Genomic DNA, 21,871 nt, shown 5'->3' with positions numbered 1-21,871 from the left:
GGGGTTGTATTGTTAAATGGGAATCTGGGGAATGTTATGCATGTACAAACTATTGTATTTACTATTGAATGTAAAATATTAATTCCTCAATAAAGAAATAAATTATTTAAAAAAAAAAACAATATACGCATTATTGGCTTACCAGAGGAAGAGAGGGAGGAGAAGAAATCATTCTTCAGGATATAATAGCTGAGAACTTCTGTAGTCTAAACGACATAAAAGACATAAAGGTTCAAGAAGCCCAGAAGGTCCCAAACAGAATTAACCTAGACTTAAAGACACCAAGACACATACTATTGAGAATGGAAAGGAATAAGGATAAATAAAGGATCCTGAAGGCTGCAAGAGAAAAACAAAGACTCACCTACAGAGAAAAACTCATAAAATTAGCAGCAGACATCTCCACACAAACACTACAGGCCAGAAGAGAATAGCAAGATATCTATCGAGTGCTTAATAAGAAAGGCTTACAACCAAGACTACTGTATCCTGCTAGACTATAATTCAGACTAGATGGAGGCATAAAAACCTTCTCAGACAAGCAACAGTTGAAAGAATTAACTATCACCAAGCCTGCCCTGAAAGAAGTTCTGAAAGGTCTCCTATAAACAGTCAGACCACCATAAATAGGCCATATATCAGAACACTCTAAAAATCTACAAGAATGGCGTTAAAATATCTTCAATCTTTGATATCAATAAATGTCAATGGCCTGAATTCACCTATTAAAAGACACAGAGTAGGAAGATGGATCAGAAAACACAACCCAACAATATGTTGTCTACAGGAAACCCACCTGACTCAACAAGACAAACACAGACTCAAACTGAAAGGATGGAAAACTATCATACAAGCCAATGGCCCACAAAAAAGGGCAGGAACAGCTATTCTCATATCTGACATGATAGACTTTAAAATAGATAAAATTAAATAAATAGGGATGGACACTACTTAATGCTCAGTGGATCAATCAATCAAGAGGATTTAACAATTATTAACATCTATGCACCCAATAAGAAGCCATGGAAACACATCAAACATCTACTGAAAGAGCTACAGCAATATATTAACAGCAACACAGTCACAGTAGGGGACTTCAACACCCCACTCTCTCAACTTGACAGATCATCCAGGCAGAAAATCAATAAAGACATGAGGGAGCCAAATGAGGATATACATAAACTAGAACTATTGGACATTTTCAGACTCATTCATCCCAAAAAACTGGAATACACATTTTACTCAAGTCCACATGGGTCATTTGCAACGATAGACCATTGGTTAGGCCACAAAGATAGCATTAGCAAATTCAAGAGCATTGAAATCATCCCAAGCATCTTTTCAGACCACTGTGGAATTAAACTAACACTTAACAAACAACAAATGATTAGTAATAGTCCCAAAATGTGGAAGCTCAACATACACTACTTAACAGCTACTGGGTCAAAGAGGAAATAAAGGAAGAAATCAAAATGTTTCGAGAGTTCAACGAAAATGAAGGCACAAGCTGTCAAAATATTTGGGACACAGCTAAGGCAGTACTGAGGGAAGTTCATAACCATACAGGCACACATTAGGAAACAAGAAAAAGCACAAATAAACAGCCTGATTGCTCATCTTAAAGACCTAGAAGAAGAATAACAAAGGAAGCCTAAAGAAACCAGAAGGCCAGAAATCGTTAAAGTTAGGGCAGAAATAAATAACACTGAAAATAAGAAAAGCATACAAAAGATCAACAAAAGTAAATGTTGATTTTTCAAAAGAGTGAACAAAATCGACAAACTTTTAGCCAGACTCACAAGACAAAAAAGGGAGAAGACTCAAATAAATCAGATCATAAATGAAAGAGGAGATATCACAACAGACACTGCAGAAATTCAACATATCATGTGAGGCTTCTATGAACCAACTAGAAAACCTGGAACTACAAAACCTGGAAGAAATGGACGATTTCCTAGATACCTACGAACTTCCAAAACTAAATAAAAAGGAACTAGTTAACATGAACAGGCCCATCACAGCTAATGAAATTGAGTTATCAAAAATCTTCCCAAGAAGATTGCTGGACCAGACGGTTTTACAAATGAATTCTACAAAACCTTCAAAGAAGAACTAATACCTCTACTTTTAAAAGTCCTCCAGAAGATTGAAGACATTGGAATACTCCCTTCCAGCTTCTAGGAAGCCAACATCACTTTGATACCAAAAGCAGACAGGGATACAACCAAAAAAGAAAACTACAGACCAATATCTTGATGAGTATAGATGCTAAAATATTGAACAAAATTCTAGCCAACTGGATACAGCAGTTTATTAAAAAGATGTTCATCATGACCAAGTGGGGTTTATCCCAGGCATGCAAGGTTGGTTTAATATACATAAATCTATCAACATGATCCATCACATCAACAAAGGCAAGACCAAAAACCACATGGTTATATCAATAGATGCAGAGAAAGCCTTTGACAAAATACAACATCCCTTTATGATCAAAACACTACAAAAAATGGGAATAGATGGAAAATTCCTCAAGATAGTGGAGTCTATACATAGCAAGCCTATAGCCAACATCATACTCAATGGTGAAAAACTGGAAGCATTTCCACCCAGATCAGGTACTAGACAGGGCTGCCCACTATCACCATTCAACATACTATTCAACATAGTGATGGAACTTCTTGCCATAGCAATCAGGCAGGATCAAGGAATTAAAGGGATACAGATTGGAAGAGAAGAAGTCAAACTCTCCCTATGTGCAGATGACATGATAGTAAACATAGAAAAACCTAAGGAATCTTGCAAGAAGCTTTTGGAAATCATCAGGCAATACAGTAAGGTGTCAGGCTACAAAACTAACATACAAAAGTCAGTGGCATTCCTCTATGCAAACACTAAGTTAGAAGAAGTTGAAATCCAGAAAACAATTCCTTTTACTATAGCAACAAAAACAATGAAATATCTAGAAATAAATGTAACCAAAGACGTGAAAGACTTGTATACTGAAAATTATGAGTCACTACTCAAGGAAATTGAAAAAGACACAAAGAAGTGAAAAGATATTCCATGTTCATGGGTTGGAAGAATTAACATCATCAAAATAAATATACTACCCAGAGCTATATACAAATTTAATGCTATCCCCATAAAAATCCCAACTACATTTTTAGGAGAATAGAACAAATGCTACAAATGTTTATCTGGAACCAGAAAAGACCTAGAATTGCCAAACCAATCGTGAGAAGAAAGAACAGAACTGGAGGTATCACACTCCCAGATCTCAAATTGTATTATAGGGCCATTATAATCAAAACTGCTTGGTACTGGAACATGAATAGACACACTGACCAGTGGAATAGAATTGAGAGCCCAGAACTAAGCCCCCATACCTATGGACATCTAATCTTTGACAAAGGTGCCCAGACTATTAAATGGGGAAAGCAGAGTCTCTTCAACAAACGGTGTTGGAAAAAATGGGTTGAAACCTGTAGAAGAATGAAACTGAACTACCAGAGTTCACCAAATACAAAATTAAATTCCAAGTGGATCAAGGACTTGGATATTAGACCAGAAACTATCAGATACTTAGAGGAAAATATTGGCAGAACTCTTTTCTGCATAAATTTTAAAGACATCTTCAATGAAACGAATCCAATTACAAAGAAGCCTAAGGCAAGCATAAACCTATGGAACTACATCAAATTAAAATGCTTCTGCACAGCAAAAGAAACCACTACCCAAACCAAGAGACCCCTCACAGAATGGGAGAAGATCTTTACATGCCATACATCAGACAAGAGGCTAATAACCAGAATACATAAAGAGCTTTCCAAACTCAATTAACAAGAAAACAAATAACCCCATTCAAAAATGGGAAGAGGACATGGACAGAATATTCACCACAGAAGAGATCCAAAAGGTTGAGAAACACATGAAAGAAAATATGCTCCAAGTCTTTGATTGTCAGAGAAATGCAAATAAAGACAATAATGAGATACCACTTCACTCCTGTGAGAATGTCATACATTAGAAAAGGTAACAGAAGCAAATGCTGGAGAGGTTGTGGGGTCAAAGGAACCCTCCTGCACTGCTGGTGGGAATGTCAATTGGTCCAACCTCTGTGGAGGACAGTCTGGAGAACTCTCAGAAGGCTAGAAATAGACCTACCCTATGATCCTCTCCTGGGGATATATCCTAAGGAACCCAACACACCCATCCAAAAAGATCTTAGCAGCACAATTTGTAATGGCCAAAATCTGGAAGCAACCCAGGTGTCCAACAACAGGTGAATGGCTGAGCAAGTTGTGGTATATCTACACAATGGAATACTACTCAACTATAAAAAATGGCGACTTCACCGTTTTCAGCCAATCTTGGATGGACCTTGAAAAATTCATGTTGAGTGAAATAAGTCAGAAACAGAAGGATGAATATGGGATGATCTCACTCTCAGGCAGAAGTTGAAAAACAAGATCAGAAAAGAAAACACAAGTAGAACCTGAAATGGAATTGGCATATTGCACCCAAGTAAAAGACTCTGGGGTGGGTGGGTGGGGAGAATACAGGTCCAAAAAGGATGACAGAGGACCTAGTGGGGGTTGTATTGTTATATGGGAATCTGGGGAATGTTATGCATGTACAAACTATTGTATTTACTGTTGAATGTAAAACATTAATTCCCCAATAAAGAAATAAATTAAAAAAAAAAAAGGTTAAAAAAAAAAGTTGAAAAACAAGATCAGAAGAGAAAACACAAATAGAACCTGAACTGGAACTGGCATATTGCACCAAAGTAAAAGACTTTGGGGTGGGTGGGGGGGGGGGAGATACAAGTCCAAGAAGGATGACAGAGGACCTAGTGGGGGTTGTATTGTTACATGGAAAACTGAGAAATGTTATGCATGTACAAACTATTGTATTTACTGTTGAATGTAAAACATTAATTCTTCAACAAAGAAATTTTTTAAAAAATCATTTTAATGATTATGCTAAGCTTCATGTCTGAGGTTCCAAAGTCCAATAAATAATAATAATAATAATAAATCATAATAATTTTATTTTTACAATGTCTAAGTTTTTAACTAAAATATGTCTAATTAAATAGACAAGAAATATATGTGCTCACTGTTTTACCCTCCCATCTGGGCTTCTGGTAGGTACAGTGTGATTATGATCCCTGTTTCCTCAGATTCTTTAGTTTCTGTTATAGTTTTCATGAGTGTTCTCTTTGCATTTTCTTGGGTTTTTGTGCAGCAGCTAAATCAACTGGATGGTTTATATGTTTTTCAGTTAGTGATTTACAAGATTATAAGACAATAATGGTGTAATTCTAGATTACTCCCACCACTAAGGTTCTATATCCCATCCCCCAAAGATAATCATCATAATTCTCCCAAGATCTTAGAGATGGGTTGGTTACTTTTTTCTTTTTTCTCTTCTTTCTTTTTTTAATGCAAATTTATGTGTTTCAACTCTCTATATTCCACATATGAGCAAAACTGTCTTTCAATTCCTTACTTAACAATCATCTCCAATTCAAGTGGATGATTTTAATTTAATTTATTTTATTTTGATAAGAGACTCAGAGGTAGAAAGAGAGGGCAGGAGGGAGGGAGGGAGGGAGAGAGAGAGAGAGAGAGAGAGAGAGAGAAAGTAAGAGAGAGAAAGAGAGAGAGACCAGAGCACTGATTTATGGTGGTGCTGGAGGTTCAACCTGAGACCTTTGGAGGCTCAGGCATGACAGTCTCTTTGCATAACCATCATGCTGTCTCCCCACCCCAAGTAGATGATTTCTAAAGGGTTGCTGGTAGCCTTTACTCTGCAAAGCAAAGGAGTCTGAGGCCCAGCCATGAGTTCAGTAGGAATGAGCCTTTTGGGCTGTCAAGGAACCAGGGGCTCCTCTTTCTCCTCCTCCCCCAGTGCCCCCAGGCCCACATTCCACTTCCAAAGCTTGGCTTGTGCTCACTTACTCTGCCTCTTCCATGGCCACGGGGCACTTGTACTGGGCGGTGTTGAATAGACAGATGTCTGCATACTGGCGCACTGGGGCAGAGAAGGTGGAAAGAGGAGGCTGAACCAGATACACCCAAAGGACAGCCCAACACACCTCATACCTCCTGCAACCCTAACCCCTTCCCCTCCAGGACAGCTTGGCCCAAAGCCCAGGACACTGAAGAAAAGAGGGGGCATGATAGGAATCTCACTTCTGCCCCCAGCAGCCCACTAACAGTCTCTGGAGGCCAGCTCCTAGGGCAGCCCTACAGACCCCTGGTCATTTGCAAGGAGGGACGCCCAGCTTCCCGCCTGGGTACCCGAGATCTTGATCTTCTTCACTGTCTTGTTGGTGTTGTTGGTCACGTGCACGTTCACACTGATGGGCTCCCCATGGTAATAGATCTGGGAGACAGAAGTGAGACAAAAACGGGGTGGCAGGAAGCTCCACACATCCTAGGCTCTGAAGACCTTGGGCACTCTTGACACTGTTCTCCTCCCACAGATACTAAGCCAGTGATAATATGTCACATTCCAGTCCTCTGAGGGACTTTGAGAAATCATTCAGTGAGGAAGCCGCTATTCCCAGGCCCCAGTCATGGCTCAGCCAGAGGGTATGCTGACAGCAATGATAAACTTGAGGATGAGGGTGAGAGCTGTGAGGCCTCGGTTAGGGGACCAAAGCTGTGCTTTCCCTCTTTGTGCAGTGGAGAGACGAGGTAAGGTGGCATGCCAGCTCTGGCTGCCTGGGGCAAGAGGGCACACACTCCAAGCTTGGGGTCCTTCCTGAAAGACCTTGACTCACATTCTACCCCAAACACCTGCCATTCTGCTGCCCTCCTCCCAACTCTTGAAGGAAGTGAGTACCTACACCTGAAGTGGGAAGAGGAATGTGGGGAGATGGCTAGGGCTGGCACCCTTCAAGGAGTACCCTGACTTCTGAAGTCAGTAGCATCGTTCATTTCACCCTCAGCCCCCTCACACACACATACACATACTCCTTCAGGCCCAGAGGCTTCCTCAGAGCCACACACCCCCCCCCATTCCCTGAGCACTGTGATTCTGGGCCTCAGAAGGGCCCTAGGGGCCATGAGAAAGCTGGGGTTGGGGACCCTGCCCTGACAGGGCAACTCTGCTGCATCTGAATCTCTCACCTCCTTATCCAGGGAAGCTTCTAGATGCAAGGGCTTGTCAGACATGAGAAACTGCCTGGTGGTCTCAGCCGTGGGCTGGGGGCCTGGTCTCTCTGGGGCATACTGCACCTTGCGGATGACCAGACGCACAGAATTCCTAGAGAGGAGGGCAGAGCAGAGAGGACCAGTCACTTTCATCCCTGCTATTTCCCTTTTGTTATTATTATTATTGTTATTATTATTATTACTATTAATATTGGTTGTCACCAGGGTTATTGCTGGGGTTCGGTGCCTACACAGTGAATCCACCACTCTCAGAAACCTTTTTTCCCCTTTGATTTGATAAGACAGAGAAAAAAATGAGATGGGGAGAGGAATATAGAGAGGGTGAGAGAAAGAGAAACTGCAGCACTGCTTTACTGCTAGTGAAGCTTCCACCCTACGAGTGGGGACTGGGAATTTGAACCTGGCTCCTTGTTTGTGTGCTGTAAGAACTGTACTACCATCTGGCCACCCCCCCCCCCTGCTATTTTCCTGTAGTCCATACGTCCCCCTCTTGCCCAGCGTGCTCTCATGGCTGCTCACAGCCTTAGAGTCCAACTCCTTGCTGTTCTCCCACTGATACCCCACTTCCTCACTGCCATTCCAGATGGCCTGCTGGGTCCTTCTCAAAAGCTGCACTCACACTGGGCCTATTACAAATACCATCTTCCTGATTCCACTCTCATTTGCTTCCCTCTTCAAGCAGAAATATCTGCTCTTCCAGGAAGCCTTCCTAGACTACCCACTCTGATTTTCTCATGTTCTGAACCACCAGCAGTCAAACTGCCCCTTGGAAGCTGGCTGTGTCTGGGTACTGAGCATGACAGTAAGAAAGGAACAATGCTTTTTGTTCCTTAATTCCTTATGTCACCTACTAGAGAAAACTCCTTAAGGACAGAGATGGTTGTCTAAACTGTGCACTGCTGCATTCTTGGCACCTGTGACAGTGCCTGCCCTACAGGAAATGCCTATTAAGTTCAGCCTGTAGGGGAGAGTATGGACCCTGCCAAGAAATGGTGGCTTGGAGGGGCAATGGGTTCATGGAAAGGTTCATTGAGGAGTGGGGGTGTAGGTAAATGAAGAGGACAGAGCCCCAGAGATGAGATGGGGTTTTACGAAGGCATCAGGCTCATTGAGGAAACATATGAGGATTGGTAGGGGATGGAGGGAAGGGACACAGTAAGGCAGTCTTGGTGGCATGCTGGCTATACTGGAACCCCCACTTCTCAGAGAAGCCACACCATTCCCTAGAACTGGATATCCAGAGTCAAAGTCCTAATTTTTCATGTACAATCTGACTTTGGCCACAGTAACCTCTGTGCCTGAGTGTCCTCAACTGTAAAAAGCTGACAATAGCAGCACCTCTTAGATTAAATTAGTTCATACATGTCTAGCATCATGGACAATAACTGGCACCTAGTAAGTCCCTGGTAAGTGACAGTTTCTATGTCATTACTAATAATGACTATGGTAGACTTAAAATGTTCTGTTGGGGGAGTAGGGTGGTAGCGCAGAGGGTTAAGCACACATGGTGCGAAATGCAAGGGCCAGCTTAAGGATCCTGGTTCAAGCCCCTGGCTCCCCACCTGCAGGGGAGTCGCTTCACAGGTGTTTAAGCAGGTCTGCAGGTATCTATCTTTCTCTCCCCCTCTGTCTTTTCCTCCTCTCTCTATTTCTCACTGTCCTATATAGCAACGATGATATCAGTAACAACAATAATGACAACAACAATAAAAAACAAGGGCAACAAAAGGGAAAATAAGTATTTAAAAAATTTTAAATTCTATTGGTGGTGGAATCAGGGTTGTGGCTAGTGACACTACCTCACCTTCCTTTCTCAGATCAGGACACTCTCCCACAGCCTATAATCCTTTCTCTGGTTTTAGAGAACAAAAGACTTAAGGGAGAGAAGTCCCATCTCCAGCTGCCCTGGCTCAAGAAAGATACCTGCAATACAGCTTGTAGCCACTAGGTGGCAAAGCTCAGGCCACTCCCCAAGATACTTCAGGGGACCTAGCCAGGTGCCTTTCACATACCTTTTCCTAAATTTGGGGGCTTCCTTCTGCCCTTATCCATCTTTCAAGTCCTATTCTCAACTCTGACACAATCTTCCCAGACAATATTTCTAGCCCACCTGCATGTTAGCTGTTGGGCTCAGCCAAAAATTAGTAAAGATATGGGCGCTGTGGAATATAGCTAAAATAGACTTCCTAGCTCCTTCCGACATGAAGACCCCAAATCTAATCTGATATATTCTTACCTTTTGGTTCCTTATTATTAAACAATTTTTTCTGCTTTATATCTTAATGCTTTTCAATCACCAAGTTGCAGATGCTACCATGACGCCAACCTGACTTCCTTGGGCAGACGACCTCACCAATGTGTCCTGGAACCTCACCTCTCCAGAGCCCTACCCCTCTAGGGAAAGACAGAAACAGGATGGGGGTATGGATCAACCTGTCGATTACCATGTCCAAGGGAGAATCAATTACAGAAGCCAGACCTCCCAACTTGTGTACCCCATAAAGATCTTTGATCCATACTCCCAGAAGAATAAATAAGGAAACTTTCAATGGAGGTGATGGGATATGAAATGCTGGTGGTGGGAATTATATGTACCCCTCTTATACCACAATCTTGTCAATCATTATATCACTAAAAAAACAAAAAAGAAAAAAGAACTGTGACTCAGGAGACTGTTGGTAGACAGGATAGGGCCTTACCACAGCAAGGACAGGGCTGGTGAGAGTGGCACTGGGCAGCTCACCCCAAAAGTCAGGGACATCATGGCTCTCTGTGCCCCCCACCCTCCCATCCCCAGTAGAATGTGTTCCCTGATGAGCTGTAAGCTTCCTTCCCTCCTCTCCCAGAGGTTCACCTTCCCAACTACACCCATTGCTTAGAAGCTTCCAGTCATATCCTTCACCCACAACACCCTCCAGCTGACAGTCTCCCAAGAGGATCAGAAAATGGGGGTCCAGGCTGGTGGGGAGACATCTTGCTCATTTTTTAAAGGATTATTTATTTATTAGACTCACTGTTGTTTTTTAAACTGGCACCAGAGTTATCACTGGGGTTTGGTGCATGATGAATCCACTGCTTCCTCTCCTAGTAGTCTTTTCACTTTCTCTCTCTTTCTATTTTTTCTCTTTTTTCCACTTTTTAAAAAATTTTAGAAGACAGAAAGAAATTGAGAGGGGAGGGGAGATAGAAAAGGAGAGAGAGAGACACCTGCAGCACTGATTCATGGCTCGTGAAGCTTTCCCACTCCAGCCCCAGAGGCTTGAACCCAGGTCCTTTTGCATGGTAATGTGTACACTCTATGAGGTATGCCACTGCCTGACTCCGCTCACAGTTTTAAACAACCTAATAGTTTGTGTTTTTTTCCCCAAACAAAAAGACATTCAGTCTGGAGGTTTGGAGATAGCAGAAGTGGGCTCAGCAATGAAAGGAAAAACAAATGCTGAGATCTGAGTCAAAGCAACAGAATCACCTCCACCCTCCTTGACCTGCCAGAAGCCCAGCATGCCCTTCTCAGGTCCCCAAAGATGGACTGCATGACTCCCTTTTTGCACACTTCCAGGCATTGTTATCTCTTTTCCAGGCTCTCAGCCAGTCTTGTCTCCCTCACTCTGCTGCGACACTGCCCACACCCCATCCCATCCTATGGGAAGTTATGCCCTCTTACCGTTTGTGGATCTTCTCCTCCAGGTTCTCAGCACAGAAGGCTTTGACTTCATAGTCCACACCACAGGCCTGTGAGGAAAGACTCTGGGAAGACAGAGCCCCCACAATGTGGCCGGCTGATTACTGACTTCACAGCGAGGATGCTGGCTGGGACACAGCCAGCCCAGCCGCCCCCCATCTGCCTTGGAGCCTGAGCCCAGCCCCAAAAGGGTCCACTCGCTTGTCCAGTAGCCGTCCTCCTCTAGGATTGCTGGAAGTACCAATGGGCACCTGTGCAGCCTGTGAGCTAGCTGCCTACCCACACCCCACACAGAGAGACATGTTCTGGCACCTCCACACTCAACATGGGGGATGGGCTCAGAGCCTCGGTGGCTGCAACACCAGTGCTATCACAAGAGACTCTGTTTCCCCTGTGAGACAGTGGTGATACTCCACAAGAGGCCGTGAAGCAGGAAGGGAGAGTCCAGGGAACAAGTCAGTTATGTTGTAGCCAAAACCACAACTGGAAGAAGTGACTTGAGTTGGTCACAGGGCACTAAATGGACATGAGGGTGAGGATACTAGAATCCACAGCCCTGCACAGGTGACAGGTGGCTCATGTGAGGTGACAGCAGCTGAGTCCTGACACAAGAAACAGTATGGGGAGGGGAGGGTCAAAGCCCTTCCCATAGAGAAAGTTGAGGCCTAGGGATACACGTGATGTGTGCATTGGGGTAACCTACCTTCCCTGTGTCCTCAGGCCCTGGCTGCAACGTCACTGAGCAGGGGAGGTTTGGAGGGATCTATTAGGAGGACAGACAGAATTAGGCTTCTATCACAAACCCCCATGATGTCCCTGTGTCTCCCCCTGCCACACATGCTCATCAGACCAGGAACCCAAAGAACAGACAGGGCTGCCCCCTCAGATCATGCCAGGCCACACTTCAGTAAAACAAATGATTGTGTGTCTAAAGGTTTAGGCTGGTGGCTTAGGAGGTGGTGCAGAGAATAAACTATTGGGGCCTTAAGCATAAGGTCCCAAGTTCAATCTCCAGCATTGCATATGTCAGTGTGATTCTCTATTTCTCCCTCATTCTTCTCTTTCTCATAAATAAATCTTTAATTAAAAAAAAAAAATTCTAAGCTGGTCCAGCCCTCGCCACACAACAGTGGGAAGAGGTCTGTTGTAGCAGGTAGACTACAGTTCCCCAAAGAGGTCCACATTCAAGTCCCAAACCCATAACTCTGGTGCCTTCCATGGCAAGAGGCACTGTGTGTACAGTTGTAGCTAAGGAGGCTGAGACAGGCCTGGTGCAATCCCCTGTGTTCCCAACATGGGGAGCAGGAAGTAGGAGTTAGTCTTGGGGGACCAGATAAAGGACTTTGAAGTTGTGGGCTAGAGTGCTATGAGCCAAAAATGTTAGCGTCTCTAGAAGCAGGGAAAGCAAGGGAGTTGGTGTATCGTTCCCCTCCTCCCCTCCCAGGGGCATAGGGCTGTGCACACCTTGATGTCAGTGTGGTGAGACTGTCTCTGGCTGGCTCCATTGCTGCTTAGCTGGTGGGGGAGTGGGAGGGGTGGCAGGGCTCCTCACTGCCAGGCTAGTGGTCTACACAGAGAGGAGCACATGGGCTCTGCAGGGGGTATCTGCTCCCTCATTCCTCCTCTCATCACACCCCAGAGTCTGAGGCCCAGAAAATTTAAGATCTCTAATGCCATGTGTGCATGGGGGTGAGGTAGACAGGAGAACACAGGGCTTTCTGAGTTCCTACTTTAATCCCTGGTGCTGCATGTACCAGAGTGGTGCTCTGGCTTCACTCTCTCCCACTCTCATGTGGCACTCTCTCTCATAGGAAGTAAATAAATATAATAAATAAAAATTAAGCCAATAAACTCCAGACTCCTGCAGTCTGAAGAGGCCAAGGGGACGTGGTGGAGCTGGGAAGTCTACTACTTGCAGTCTGAACTCGGCTGAGTAGGGTCAGTGGGTCCAAGGTGGGGGGCAGAAGACAGAGGGGTTCCTTTCTCTGAAGGCTTCCACTTCTGCTGTCCTCCTATCAATGACACGGTCAGGAGTCTGAGGATGAGCCAGAGGTCATAGTGACTCCCCGGCAGTGGCAGGAGGAGACACTGCCCAGCAGTGCAGGTGACAGTGCCCCCAAAGCCCCTGTACACTGGGAAACGGTGATGGTGGAGCTTCTGCCTAGAGGTACTGTTTCTCCAGCCTGCCACCCTCCACCCCCCACCTGCACTGCGGTTGGTCCTGACCTCAAAGGTGAAAGGGTATGCATGCTCGCCCAACTTCTTGATGAGGCGCTCTTGCAGCCGCGTCAGTGGCTTCTTGTCCTCGGGAGCCGGCGGGAAGGACTGCACGTTGGCCACAAAAAGGTCCTTGCGAAAAGTCAAGCCCAGCACATCCAGGTCCTCCCGGCCATACCGGAAGGCGCAGGTCAGAGTCACATAGACTGTGGGAGCAAGAGGCTCTGAGGGTGGCCTCTACCAGTGCTGGCCCAGCTAGAGGGCACAGGATGCCCCCCAGCTCCCCCAGGGGAGTGGGGGTTGGGGGGCTGACTGCCAGGCTGGTCTGTCCTCCACTCCCAGGTCTAGCCCAGAGCACAGGCCTGTAGGACTGGTAGGGCTGGAGCAGGCTGGCAGGGCTGGGGGTGTACCTGCACAGAAGCACAGCTGAGAGCACAGTGAGGGGGGAACATGAGCTGGGTGGTGCCCAGAAGACACAGGGTCTTTTCCCAGCCTGACCCCAGCTCCCAGTTTCTTTCCCCTCCCAAGGAGTCTTGGATCTCTGCTGCGATACAAGATGTTGGCCCCTCCCTGGTCCTATCCCCAGCCTCAAAGAGCATGATCCAGTGGTGTAGAAGTCTTGAGGCACTGGATTTCTGCTCCCCCAGGGACATGGGGATGGGAAGGGAGAGGCAATAGATTAACCAGTGTTACCCCTGAAAGTCAGGGAGGCCCAGGGTTGAGGACAGCAGGAAGAGAAGAGGCCTTAGAAAGGTGAGGGTGGGACCACCGCCTCACCTCTTCTCTCCTTGAGGTATTCAGGATCCACCAAGACCACACCATCTGGAGGGACAAACAGATAGACAGTGAGCAGGACCCCCACCAGACTCCCCCAAACACCAAGCCATACCCCAGCCCAGCCATTTGTCTGTCCAGAGGTACCGTGAGAGAAATGGGAAGGCCAGCCTCTAGGTAAAGGCCCTACCCAACTCCCCAGTTGGTGCCTGGCGGCAGTTTACTTGGATTTTTTTTTTTTTTATCCGTTAGTCAGACTGACAATATGGGTCCCAAACCCAGGCCGTGAGGCACACTTGGGGATTTTGGGTTTGCAGGAGGGTTATTTGTTGTATCTCCCATAAGTGCTGTAACCCTCTACAGAAGCCAGGTGTCCCACACCCACTCCCGCATACCTCTGCAGGAACAGACTGACAGCCTCACTGGGAAGCTGAACAAAGGGCCAGTTGCCTGCACTGAGCTCAGGCCAGGTTCTGCCAGCTCTGAATTCTGACTCAAACTGGGCAACAACTGGCACTCAGAGCTTTTTGAAGTCAGGGTTGGCAGAACGCAGGCATCCTGTAATACCCTGGTGCAGATATCCTCATTGCAGGGCTGCTGGGAGGGCTAAGTGATCATGTCACATGGGGTCTGTCCCAAGATTTGGCCTCGGGAATGTAAAGTCCAGCTGGACACAAAGGGCATTTTATGTCACTCTGGTCAGACTCTGTAGCCACAGCCATTGAGCCAGTCTCCTCCCTTTCTCTGGATTCAACTGCATTAGGTACTTCATAGAAGTGGAATCATGAACCCAGGAGGTAGTACAGTAGATATAGCATTGGACACTCAAGCTGAGGTCTCAAGTTCAATCCCCGGCATCTCGTGTCCCAGAATAATACTCTGGTCCGTACTCATAAATGAATAAACAAACAAACAAATCTTAAGAAGAGGAAGGGGAGGAGTCAATCATACAGTAACCCTGTGTGACTCACACAGTTCCATTGACTACAGAGAAATGAAAGTCTGAGGCTCCAGCCATGTCTCAGAGCTGGGCTTTTCCAAGGGGCAGTGACTAGGCTGTGCCATAATCCCCACAGCCTGCCTTACACCTTCCTTCCTCTGTGCTGGGAACCTAGGGCACTCAGTGAGGGCACCCTCCCACAGTGAGGGCCATCAGGGAGGCTGGGGGTTGGAGCAGGGTCTTCAAGAACAGGGAGGGTCATCACTCGATTAACAGAGACAGTCAAACAGGCCCTGAGGCCTGAGACGACAGATCCTGGTGATGGTGGAGATAGAGGTGGTTGGGCCTAGGGTGGTGACTAAGAATGTCGTCTGTGTTACAAACCTGGATAGTTACACCAAGAGTGGTAAAGTGATATAGTCAAGAATGTCACAGAGCAACCCCAGGGATGCAAAAGAGGTGACAGGTTGGAAGGTGGCAGTGTGAGGCCCAGTTCAGAGGAAAAGAGGACACACTGTTTGGGAAAACTACACCTGGAATGTGACCTCTGCTACCCCATCCTAGGGGGCTATCCTGGGGTCAGGATGCCAGGAGTCACTTAGTCCCCAGAGCCCCTGAGAGATGGATGCCAGGAGTCACTTAGTCCCCAGAGCTGTCTGGGAGGCAGACTTTGGTGCCTTCCCAGGCCTGGAGAATTCCTATCTTGAGGGTTCTGGACAGACTTGTGAGCCACAGAGAATCTAGCTCCACTCCAGGGTCCCCCACAAAATAGAATGACCCCCCTTTCCTCCCTACTCTGTCCTAGGACATTGGTACCCTGGAGGCTTAGTGTCCCCTCTGCCTTTTGTATCTACTTCCTGAATTGGCTGCTAGGAAGCAGTGAGCAGGCACCCTGGTGGTGTTCAGCTGGGGCCTCTGCAAGGAGGAGGTGGTGGGCTACATTCAGTGGACTGAGTTCAGCAGTGGATTTCAGCTTCCCACCCTTCCCCTCAGGAGGCAACAGAACTTAGGCTCTGTGGAGCCAGGCTGCCCAGGTCTTAATCCAAGTTCTATGACCCAGTGTCTCCATGCCTCACCCTCATAACCATCACTGGGACCCCTCCCCTCTTCCTGCCCCAATCCTTCCTACACATTTTGTATGTGGGGGGGGGGGGGCAGAAATGGGTTTTAGAAAGCCAGAAGGGGGTGACTCCCACCCTCTTCCACCCTCAACACCTGAGGGTTACCCTAGGTAACTTCCACATGCTCTTCTATGGGAGGGGGAAGCCAGATTTGACTCCCACTACATCCCCCCACACACCCACCCCATCCTCCAGGGACTCACCCACAGGGTCCACAAGGTCGATGTGGTCCACAAAGTCCCGCTTGCCCAGGTAGACGGTGAGCTGGGAGGAGAAACACGGAGTGCATGAGCAGTTTCAGAGCCCAGAGACATGCCCCTGGAAGAGGCAGCCCCTACCCTGGAGGAAACCCCAGTAAAGTCTCTCAAAGCCCGGGATACAGCCCTCTCACTCCTGACCAGACAAGGACCCAAGCCCAGACCTAAACATTATGCAAACTATCCCTGTAACATTTTGAAAGCAGCTACACTTGCAACCCCCCATAAATAAGGGGGACAGAGAGCTCAGCGAATTAGAGCACAGAAAGCATGTTTCTGAAGCTCAGAGGTCCCAGGTTTAACCCCTGGCACCATGATGTGCCAGAACTGAGCAGTGCACTCTACACTCCCCCCCACACACACACACACACTTCCTCATTCTCTATTGTTGATATAAATTAGCAAATCTGGGTCGGGGGGAAGAAAAAAGAAAGAAACTTGAGAAAGCAGTTGCTCTTGGTTGCGTCTACATATGAGGACACAAGGCCTCCATGTCAAGCACCACAGAGGGTGGGGCACAGCTGCAAAAGTCTGCTGAGCACATCCTAGGGGGGTGAGAGGGCAAGGCAGTGGGTGCCCGCAGTATGAGCCCTGCACTCTGCCCACCCCACCCCTACCCTAGCAGTGTGGAAGGCAGGCACTCCTAGGGCTTAGGAGCCAGTGCACCCTCTGTGCCAGTCCTGAAGCTAGAACCCAGTGTCATGTCAGCAGCTTTCCCACAGTCCCTAAATCCTGATGTGTCTCTCTCCATCATACTTACTAATCTGCACCTTTCTGTGCCCACTGTCACTCCTGCCTGGACCACACACCCACCCCTGCAGGGTCTGCAGTCAGCGCCAGCCTTTCACCTTTCCTTTGCCACACTGGCCATCCTGGGATGTTACTAGAACCGTACTTCTCTGGTCTGGAAACCCTTTAATGACTCCTCAGTGCCCTGCAGTACGATGATAAATAGGTTTCATTCCAAATGTCAGCTCTGATCGATTGGTAAGAACAGTGTGTGGGCCTCGGCTGGGGAGGAATCTGAGCTAGATTCTGGCTCAGCATGCAAGGCAGCGAGGCGGTGAGTAACTCCTCTGTGGGGGGGGGGGGGGCAGTGTGCTCTCTGCAGCCCAGGGCAGGAGGCCAGGCTTCTTGGGACCCAACCCTCTCCCCCTGCCTCCCTCTTGGCCCTCTGCTTCAACTGTTGGGACATCTTTACAGCCCCTTCAATGCCCTTTTCACCTGTCTTGCTGGGAAATGCATCGGTCACTAGGGGTGCTGTTTCTGACCACCCAGGCTGGGCCCTGAAGCCCTGGGGCTCCCTTTATCTCACATTTGCCATTTTATATGGGCATGACCATCTGGCTGTGAACACTGGCCCTGTCTGATGCCTGCCAGCTCAGCCCTGCCCTGACACACAATGGCCCTAGTGTGCATTGGCTGGACTGAAGGGAGATGGGAACTGCACTGGTTAATGAGGTAACACCAGGAGAGACTCCAAGCTCCTTTCAAATCAGAGGAGCTAGTTCCCTTGAGGCATTCGGCACTTACTCTAATGACTGCACTCACACTGATGCCTCTCTCTGATAGAAACCCCAAAGGGGTTCCTAAAGTCCAAGGGGGTTGTCCTTCCCCCTTCAGAAAGTTTCCTAAGGCTGTGAGATGGTTTACCTGACCAAGCATGCATCTTGCTGTGCATGAGGCCCTGGGTTGAACCCTGGCACCACATGGGCGCTCCATGGACAACACTAGAGAAGCTCTATGGATGGTGGAGTGGCACTGTGGTCTCTCTCCTCTCTGTCTCCTCTACCCTCTTCTTTTTATCCACTTCTCTTAAAAACATAAAATGGGGGGTGGGGGAGTGGAGATAGCATAATGGTTATGCAAATAGATTCTCATGCCTGTATTCCAAAGTCCCAGGTTCAACCCCCCAGCACCACCATAAAGCAAAGATAATCAGTGATCTGATAAATAAATAAACAAATAGAGATGGTGTTTATGTATCCAGTAGCAAGCACACATTGTTATGAGCAAGGACCTAGGTTCAAGTCCCCAGTCCAGGGGTTGGGCAGTAGCGCAGCTGGTTAAGCGCACAGGGCGCACAAGGGCCAGAATAAGGATCCTGGTTCGAGCCCCCAGCTCCCCACCTACAGGGACGTCACTTCACAAATGGTGAAGCAGGTCTGCAGGTGTCTCTATCTTTCTCTCTTCCTCTCTGTCTTCCTGTCCTATCCAACAACAATGATATCAATAGCAACAATAATAATAACCACAACAACAATAAAACAACCAGGGTAACAACAGGAAAAAAAAAAGATTTAAGTCCCCAGTCCCTACCTACAGTAGAAAGATTAATAAGCAATGGAGTAGTACTGCAGGTGTCTCTTCTCTCTTTCTCCCTGCACCCCCATCCATTTGTCAACCTCTATTTCAAAACAATGGCTGCCGGGGAAGTGGAGTAGCACAGACACTGAGCCCTAGTGATAACTCTGGTGCCAGAGACAGACAGACAGACAGACATTTCCTGAGGGCCTTTGTCCCTGTTCAGGGCTTTGAGGTCAGAGCAGTGTCTCCTCAGAAAGGGATGTGTGAGCCCTGTCAGGTCAGCAGAGATGCTGAAGAAATGACAAGGACTTGCAGCCAGGCTGTTAGACTCACCTTTCCATTGGGGCTGGCTTTCTTGAACACCCTGTGAGGGAGCGAGAAGGAAGTCATAGTCAGCATATACTCAAGAGGCTTCCATAGGCTTCCCCCAGCCAGACCAAGTCCCAGATTGATGGTTCAAGTATCAGGATCAAGTACAATCAGACCTCAGCATCCCCACACTCCTACCACCTAAGCCACCACCACTGCCACACTCAGCCCCTGTAAAGATGTCAGACTAGTCTTCACACAGCAGGAGGTAAGAAGGATGTGGAGCAGGCCTCTCATTTGCATGTTTCTCTCCACCCACATAGAAGGAACCTTGTCTGTGGGACCTACCTTTCCTCCCTCACCTCCTGCTCACCTCCCTCACTCCCAAGTCTTCCAATACACTGGTTCTGACTTTGCCCCAGGTGTTCCCACTTCTCATCTCCTCCATAAGTATAAGCCTGTCCACTCTGATAACACAGCAGCTTGCAAAGACAGGATTTCTACCTCTCTTTTGCCTACTTGGGTAGGTATGGGTACTCCAAGAATGAATCCCTGTGACTCCAGGAAGAAAACATTCAGTAAGTAGAAATGAATTCGGGAAGAGATAAACTGAGAAGCTGAGTCCTGGAAGAGGGAGGAGCTGTGTCTATGACTACACCATAGAGCACTGGACTCAGAATCAGGCAGAGGCATGACCCCCAGCTCCCGGAGTGTCCTTCTGCCTCTTAAGCCCACAGACACCTCAAGCATCTCCCCCTGTCCTCCTCTTGCAGCAGGGCACGGGAATCAGACCCCACCATTGAGCCCCAGCATTATTTGAAGTGGTGTTAGGGGAGGATGGGGTGGGGGGAAGGGGGGGAGGGAAGAAGAAAGGTGGAGACAGAGACAGAAGGCCAGGGTAAGAGGTGTGAGAGGGCAGAGGGTGAGGGGACAGGTATAAGGAACTGGAGGTATGGAAATGAAAGACAGTGTGAGTGGTCTGGGAGGTAGTGCAGTGGATAAAGCATTGGATTCTCAACCACGAGGTCCTGAGTTCAATCCCCAGCAGCACATGTACCAGAGTGATGTCTGGTTCTTTCTCTCTCTCCTATCTTTCTCATGAATAAATAAATAAATAAGTTATTAAAAAAAAAAAAAAAGACAGTGTGAGACGTGACCAAACAAGCAGCAAGGGGCGAAGAAGTAGCTGCAGAGGTGAAGAGAAATGAAGAGACATAAGGAGAGGGCCCAGGTCCCCACACAGAGGAATATGCAGCCCAAATCCTTGCCTGGGTGCAGCGGCATCTGTGCCAGGCTGGTGACAGCTCCTCCTCCAGAAAGGAGATTGAGGTAGTAGCTCTGTGTGGCTCCCCAACCCCCCCAGCCCCCCCTTGTTTCTGGGGTCCTAAGCATCCTTCCCCTACCTCCCCCAGAAATTCTGGGCCTTTTTCCTCCTCATAAATATTTATCAGTGTTTGGAGTGTGAAGATGTCACAGGCGGCTGGGGTATAATAATCACTAAAGTGAGAAAGAAAATGCAGACCACATGATTTGAGCCAGCCGCTCCCAAGCTGGGGCTGAATCTGCAGAGAAGGGGGCTGGCCATGGGGAACCTAGCTAGAAGCCTCAGGATCCCTGAATCTGAGGGAAATAGAGGCCAGAAATGGCTGAGGCTACAAATTACTGGTCAGAGAAGGTTACCCCAGTGTCCCCAAAAGGGGTGAGAGAGGCCCTGGTCCTAGGAGGCACATGAGGGCCAGGCTGGAGAAAGAGACCAGTAAGAAGGCAGCGAGGGTGGGAGGATGGAACCAGCCTTGAGTGTCTAATTAACAGCGGCACATACCAGCACCATGAAAAAAATATGATCACCGATCTATAGGAATGAGCTTGGGGTTTCAATGAGGTGTTGTTATTTGCCCAAGAATAGCAAACCAGAAGCTAAGGATTCAGACCCAATTCTGTCTCCTCTTCTGGAGGATAGCCAGGTACATCCTATACAGGTGTCTCTATCAACAACGGGGACAACATAAAAGAGGGAGAATGAGGACAGAAGGGGGAGGAGGGCAGGAAGAGATTAAAGGATGAGTAAGGGGTGTGGGAATTAAAGGTGAGGAGGGGCAGGAAGTCCAGCAGTGATGGGGAATGTCCTATCACTAACTTCATCAGCCAGGGGTGACCTTCTTCAGGAAGCGGGAATACTGGTAACTTCCTCAGACAACAACAGCAGCTGCCCTGTCCTGACAGCATGCCAGACTCTGACCTGTGGCTAAGTGTTGTTTCCAGAACCCTACTGAGTCTTACAACAACCCATTTCAGAAACAAGGAAACTGAGGTTGAGAAGAAAAAGGTGGCTGTCCATCTGCAGAATCCACCTTCTTCTATACTTTGCAGCACAACCAGTTCCTCCAGAAACAGTTCCCCTGGCTCCCTGAGCTCTACACTGTCAGAAAGTGGAGGTGCTTCAAGCTTACAGGGACCCCCACAGATGCAGTCCATACAGAGGGCTCCCATCTGCCCATTCTGGAGCAAGCACAAACACACAGGGCTGTGGTCAAGGCCAAACTTCAGGAGGTAGGATTGGCTGGCTATAATTCCCCCCAAATTTCATCTATACCCCCCACTCCAAGCATGATCCTCAGAGTCAACACTAGGCCCCCCAGAGATAAATATTTAAGACCAGGGGTGTTATTGCAGCTGATGCAGCCTCATGGGAGACAAAAGACAGAAGCCCACCCAGGGTGGCTCAGGGGAAGGAGGAGGGGGTTCGATAGGAAGGCAGAAATCTCACGAGAAGGATGCGCAAGCAAGCTGGATGGGAGCTGGAGGCAGGAACGGGGAAGCCATCAGACTCTCAGGCGGTCACACTCTCTCTCCACCGCTCCCTCTGGGGCTGCATGTTCTCCTGGCTGCGCTGCACTCCGTGCTACTGCTCCATTGTCTATATGCACCTCTCTCTGCTTACTCAGGCCTTTTCTGCTCCTCCATCATCTGGGCTTGCATGTGGCTCTCACTCCAACCCTGTTCCTACTCTGCCTCTTGCTCAGCTTCCAGATGGGAACTAGCTCCATGGCCCAATTCCAAATTCCCAGGAGAGACAT

At 47.6% G+C, this 21,871-nt stretch overlaps 1 protein-coding gene across 13 annotated transcripts in view; it reads right to left on the bottom strand.

The window, feature by feature from the left end:
* Positions 1 to 21,871, bottom strand: part of ARRB1 (arrestin beta 1) — a 98,973-nt gene that overhangs the window by 20,418 nt on the left and 56,684 nt on the right. For 2 of the 13 annotated variants that reach the window (XM_060176818.1, XM_060176819.1), the window contains exons 2-10: positions 18,819 to 18,849; positions 16,125 to 16,185; positions 13,864 to 13,908; positions 13,096 to 13,310; positions 11,573 to 11,632; positions 10,852 to 10,934; positions 7,143 to 7,278; positions 6,309 to 6,393; positions 5,967 to 6,039 (exon numbers count right to left, since the gene is read on the bottom strand). In XM_060176818.1, the coding sequence (XP_060032801.1) occupies positions 5,967 to 6,039; positions 6,309 to 6,393; positions 7,143 to 7,278; positions 10,852 to 10,934; positions 11,573 to 11,632; positions 13,096 to 13,310; positions 13,864 to 13,908; positions 16,125 to 16,185; positions 18,819 to 18,849 (789 nt within the window). Of the gene's footprint in view, positions 1 to 5,966; positions 6,040 to 6,308; positions 6,394 to 7,142; positions 7,279 to 10,851; positions 10,935 to 11,572; positions 11,633 to 13,095; positions 13,311 to 13,863; positions 13,909 to 16,124; positions 16,186 to 18,818; positions 18,850 to 21,561; positions 21,821 to 21,871 lie in introns of those variants that run through there. The other 11 variants (XM_060176821.1, XM_060176815.1, XM_060176817.1 and 8 more) reach the window with 11 other exon arrangements.

Source organism: Erinaceus europaeus, chromosome 17, assembly GCF_950295315.1.
Source record: "Erinaceus europaeus chromosome 17, mEriEur2.1, whole genome shotgun sequence".
Lineage (NCBI taxonomy): Eukaryota > Metazoa > Chordata > Mammalia > Eulipotyphla > Erinaceidae > Erinaceus > Erinaceus europaeus.
This window is presented reverse-complemented; position numbering and strand designations above follow the sequence as displayed.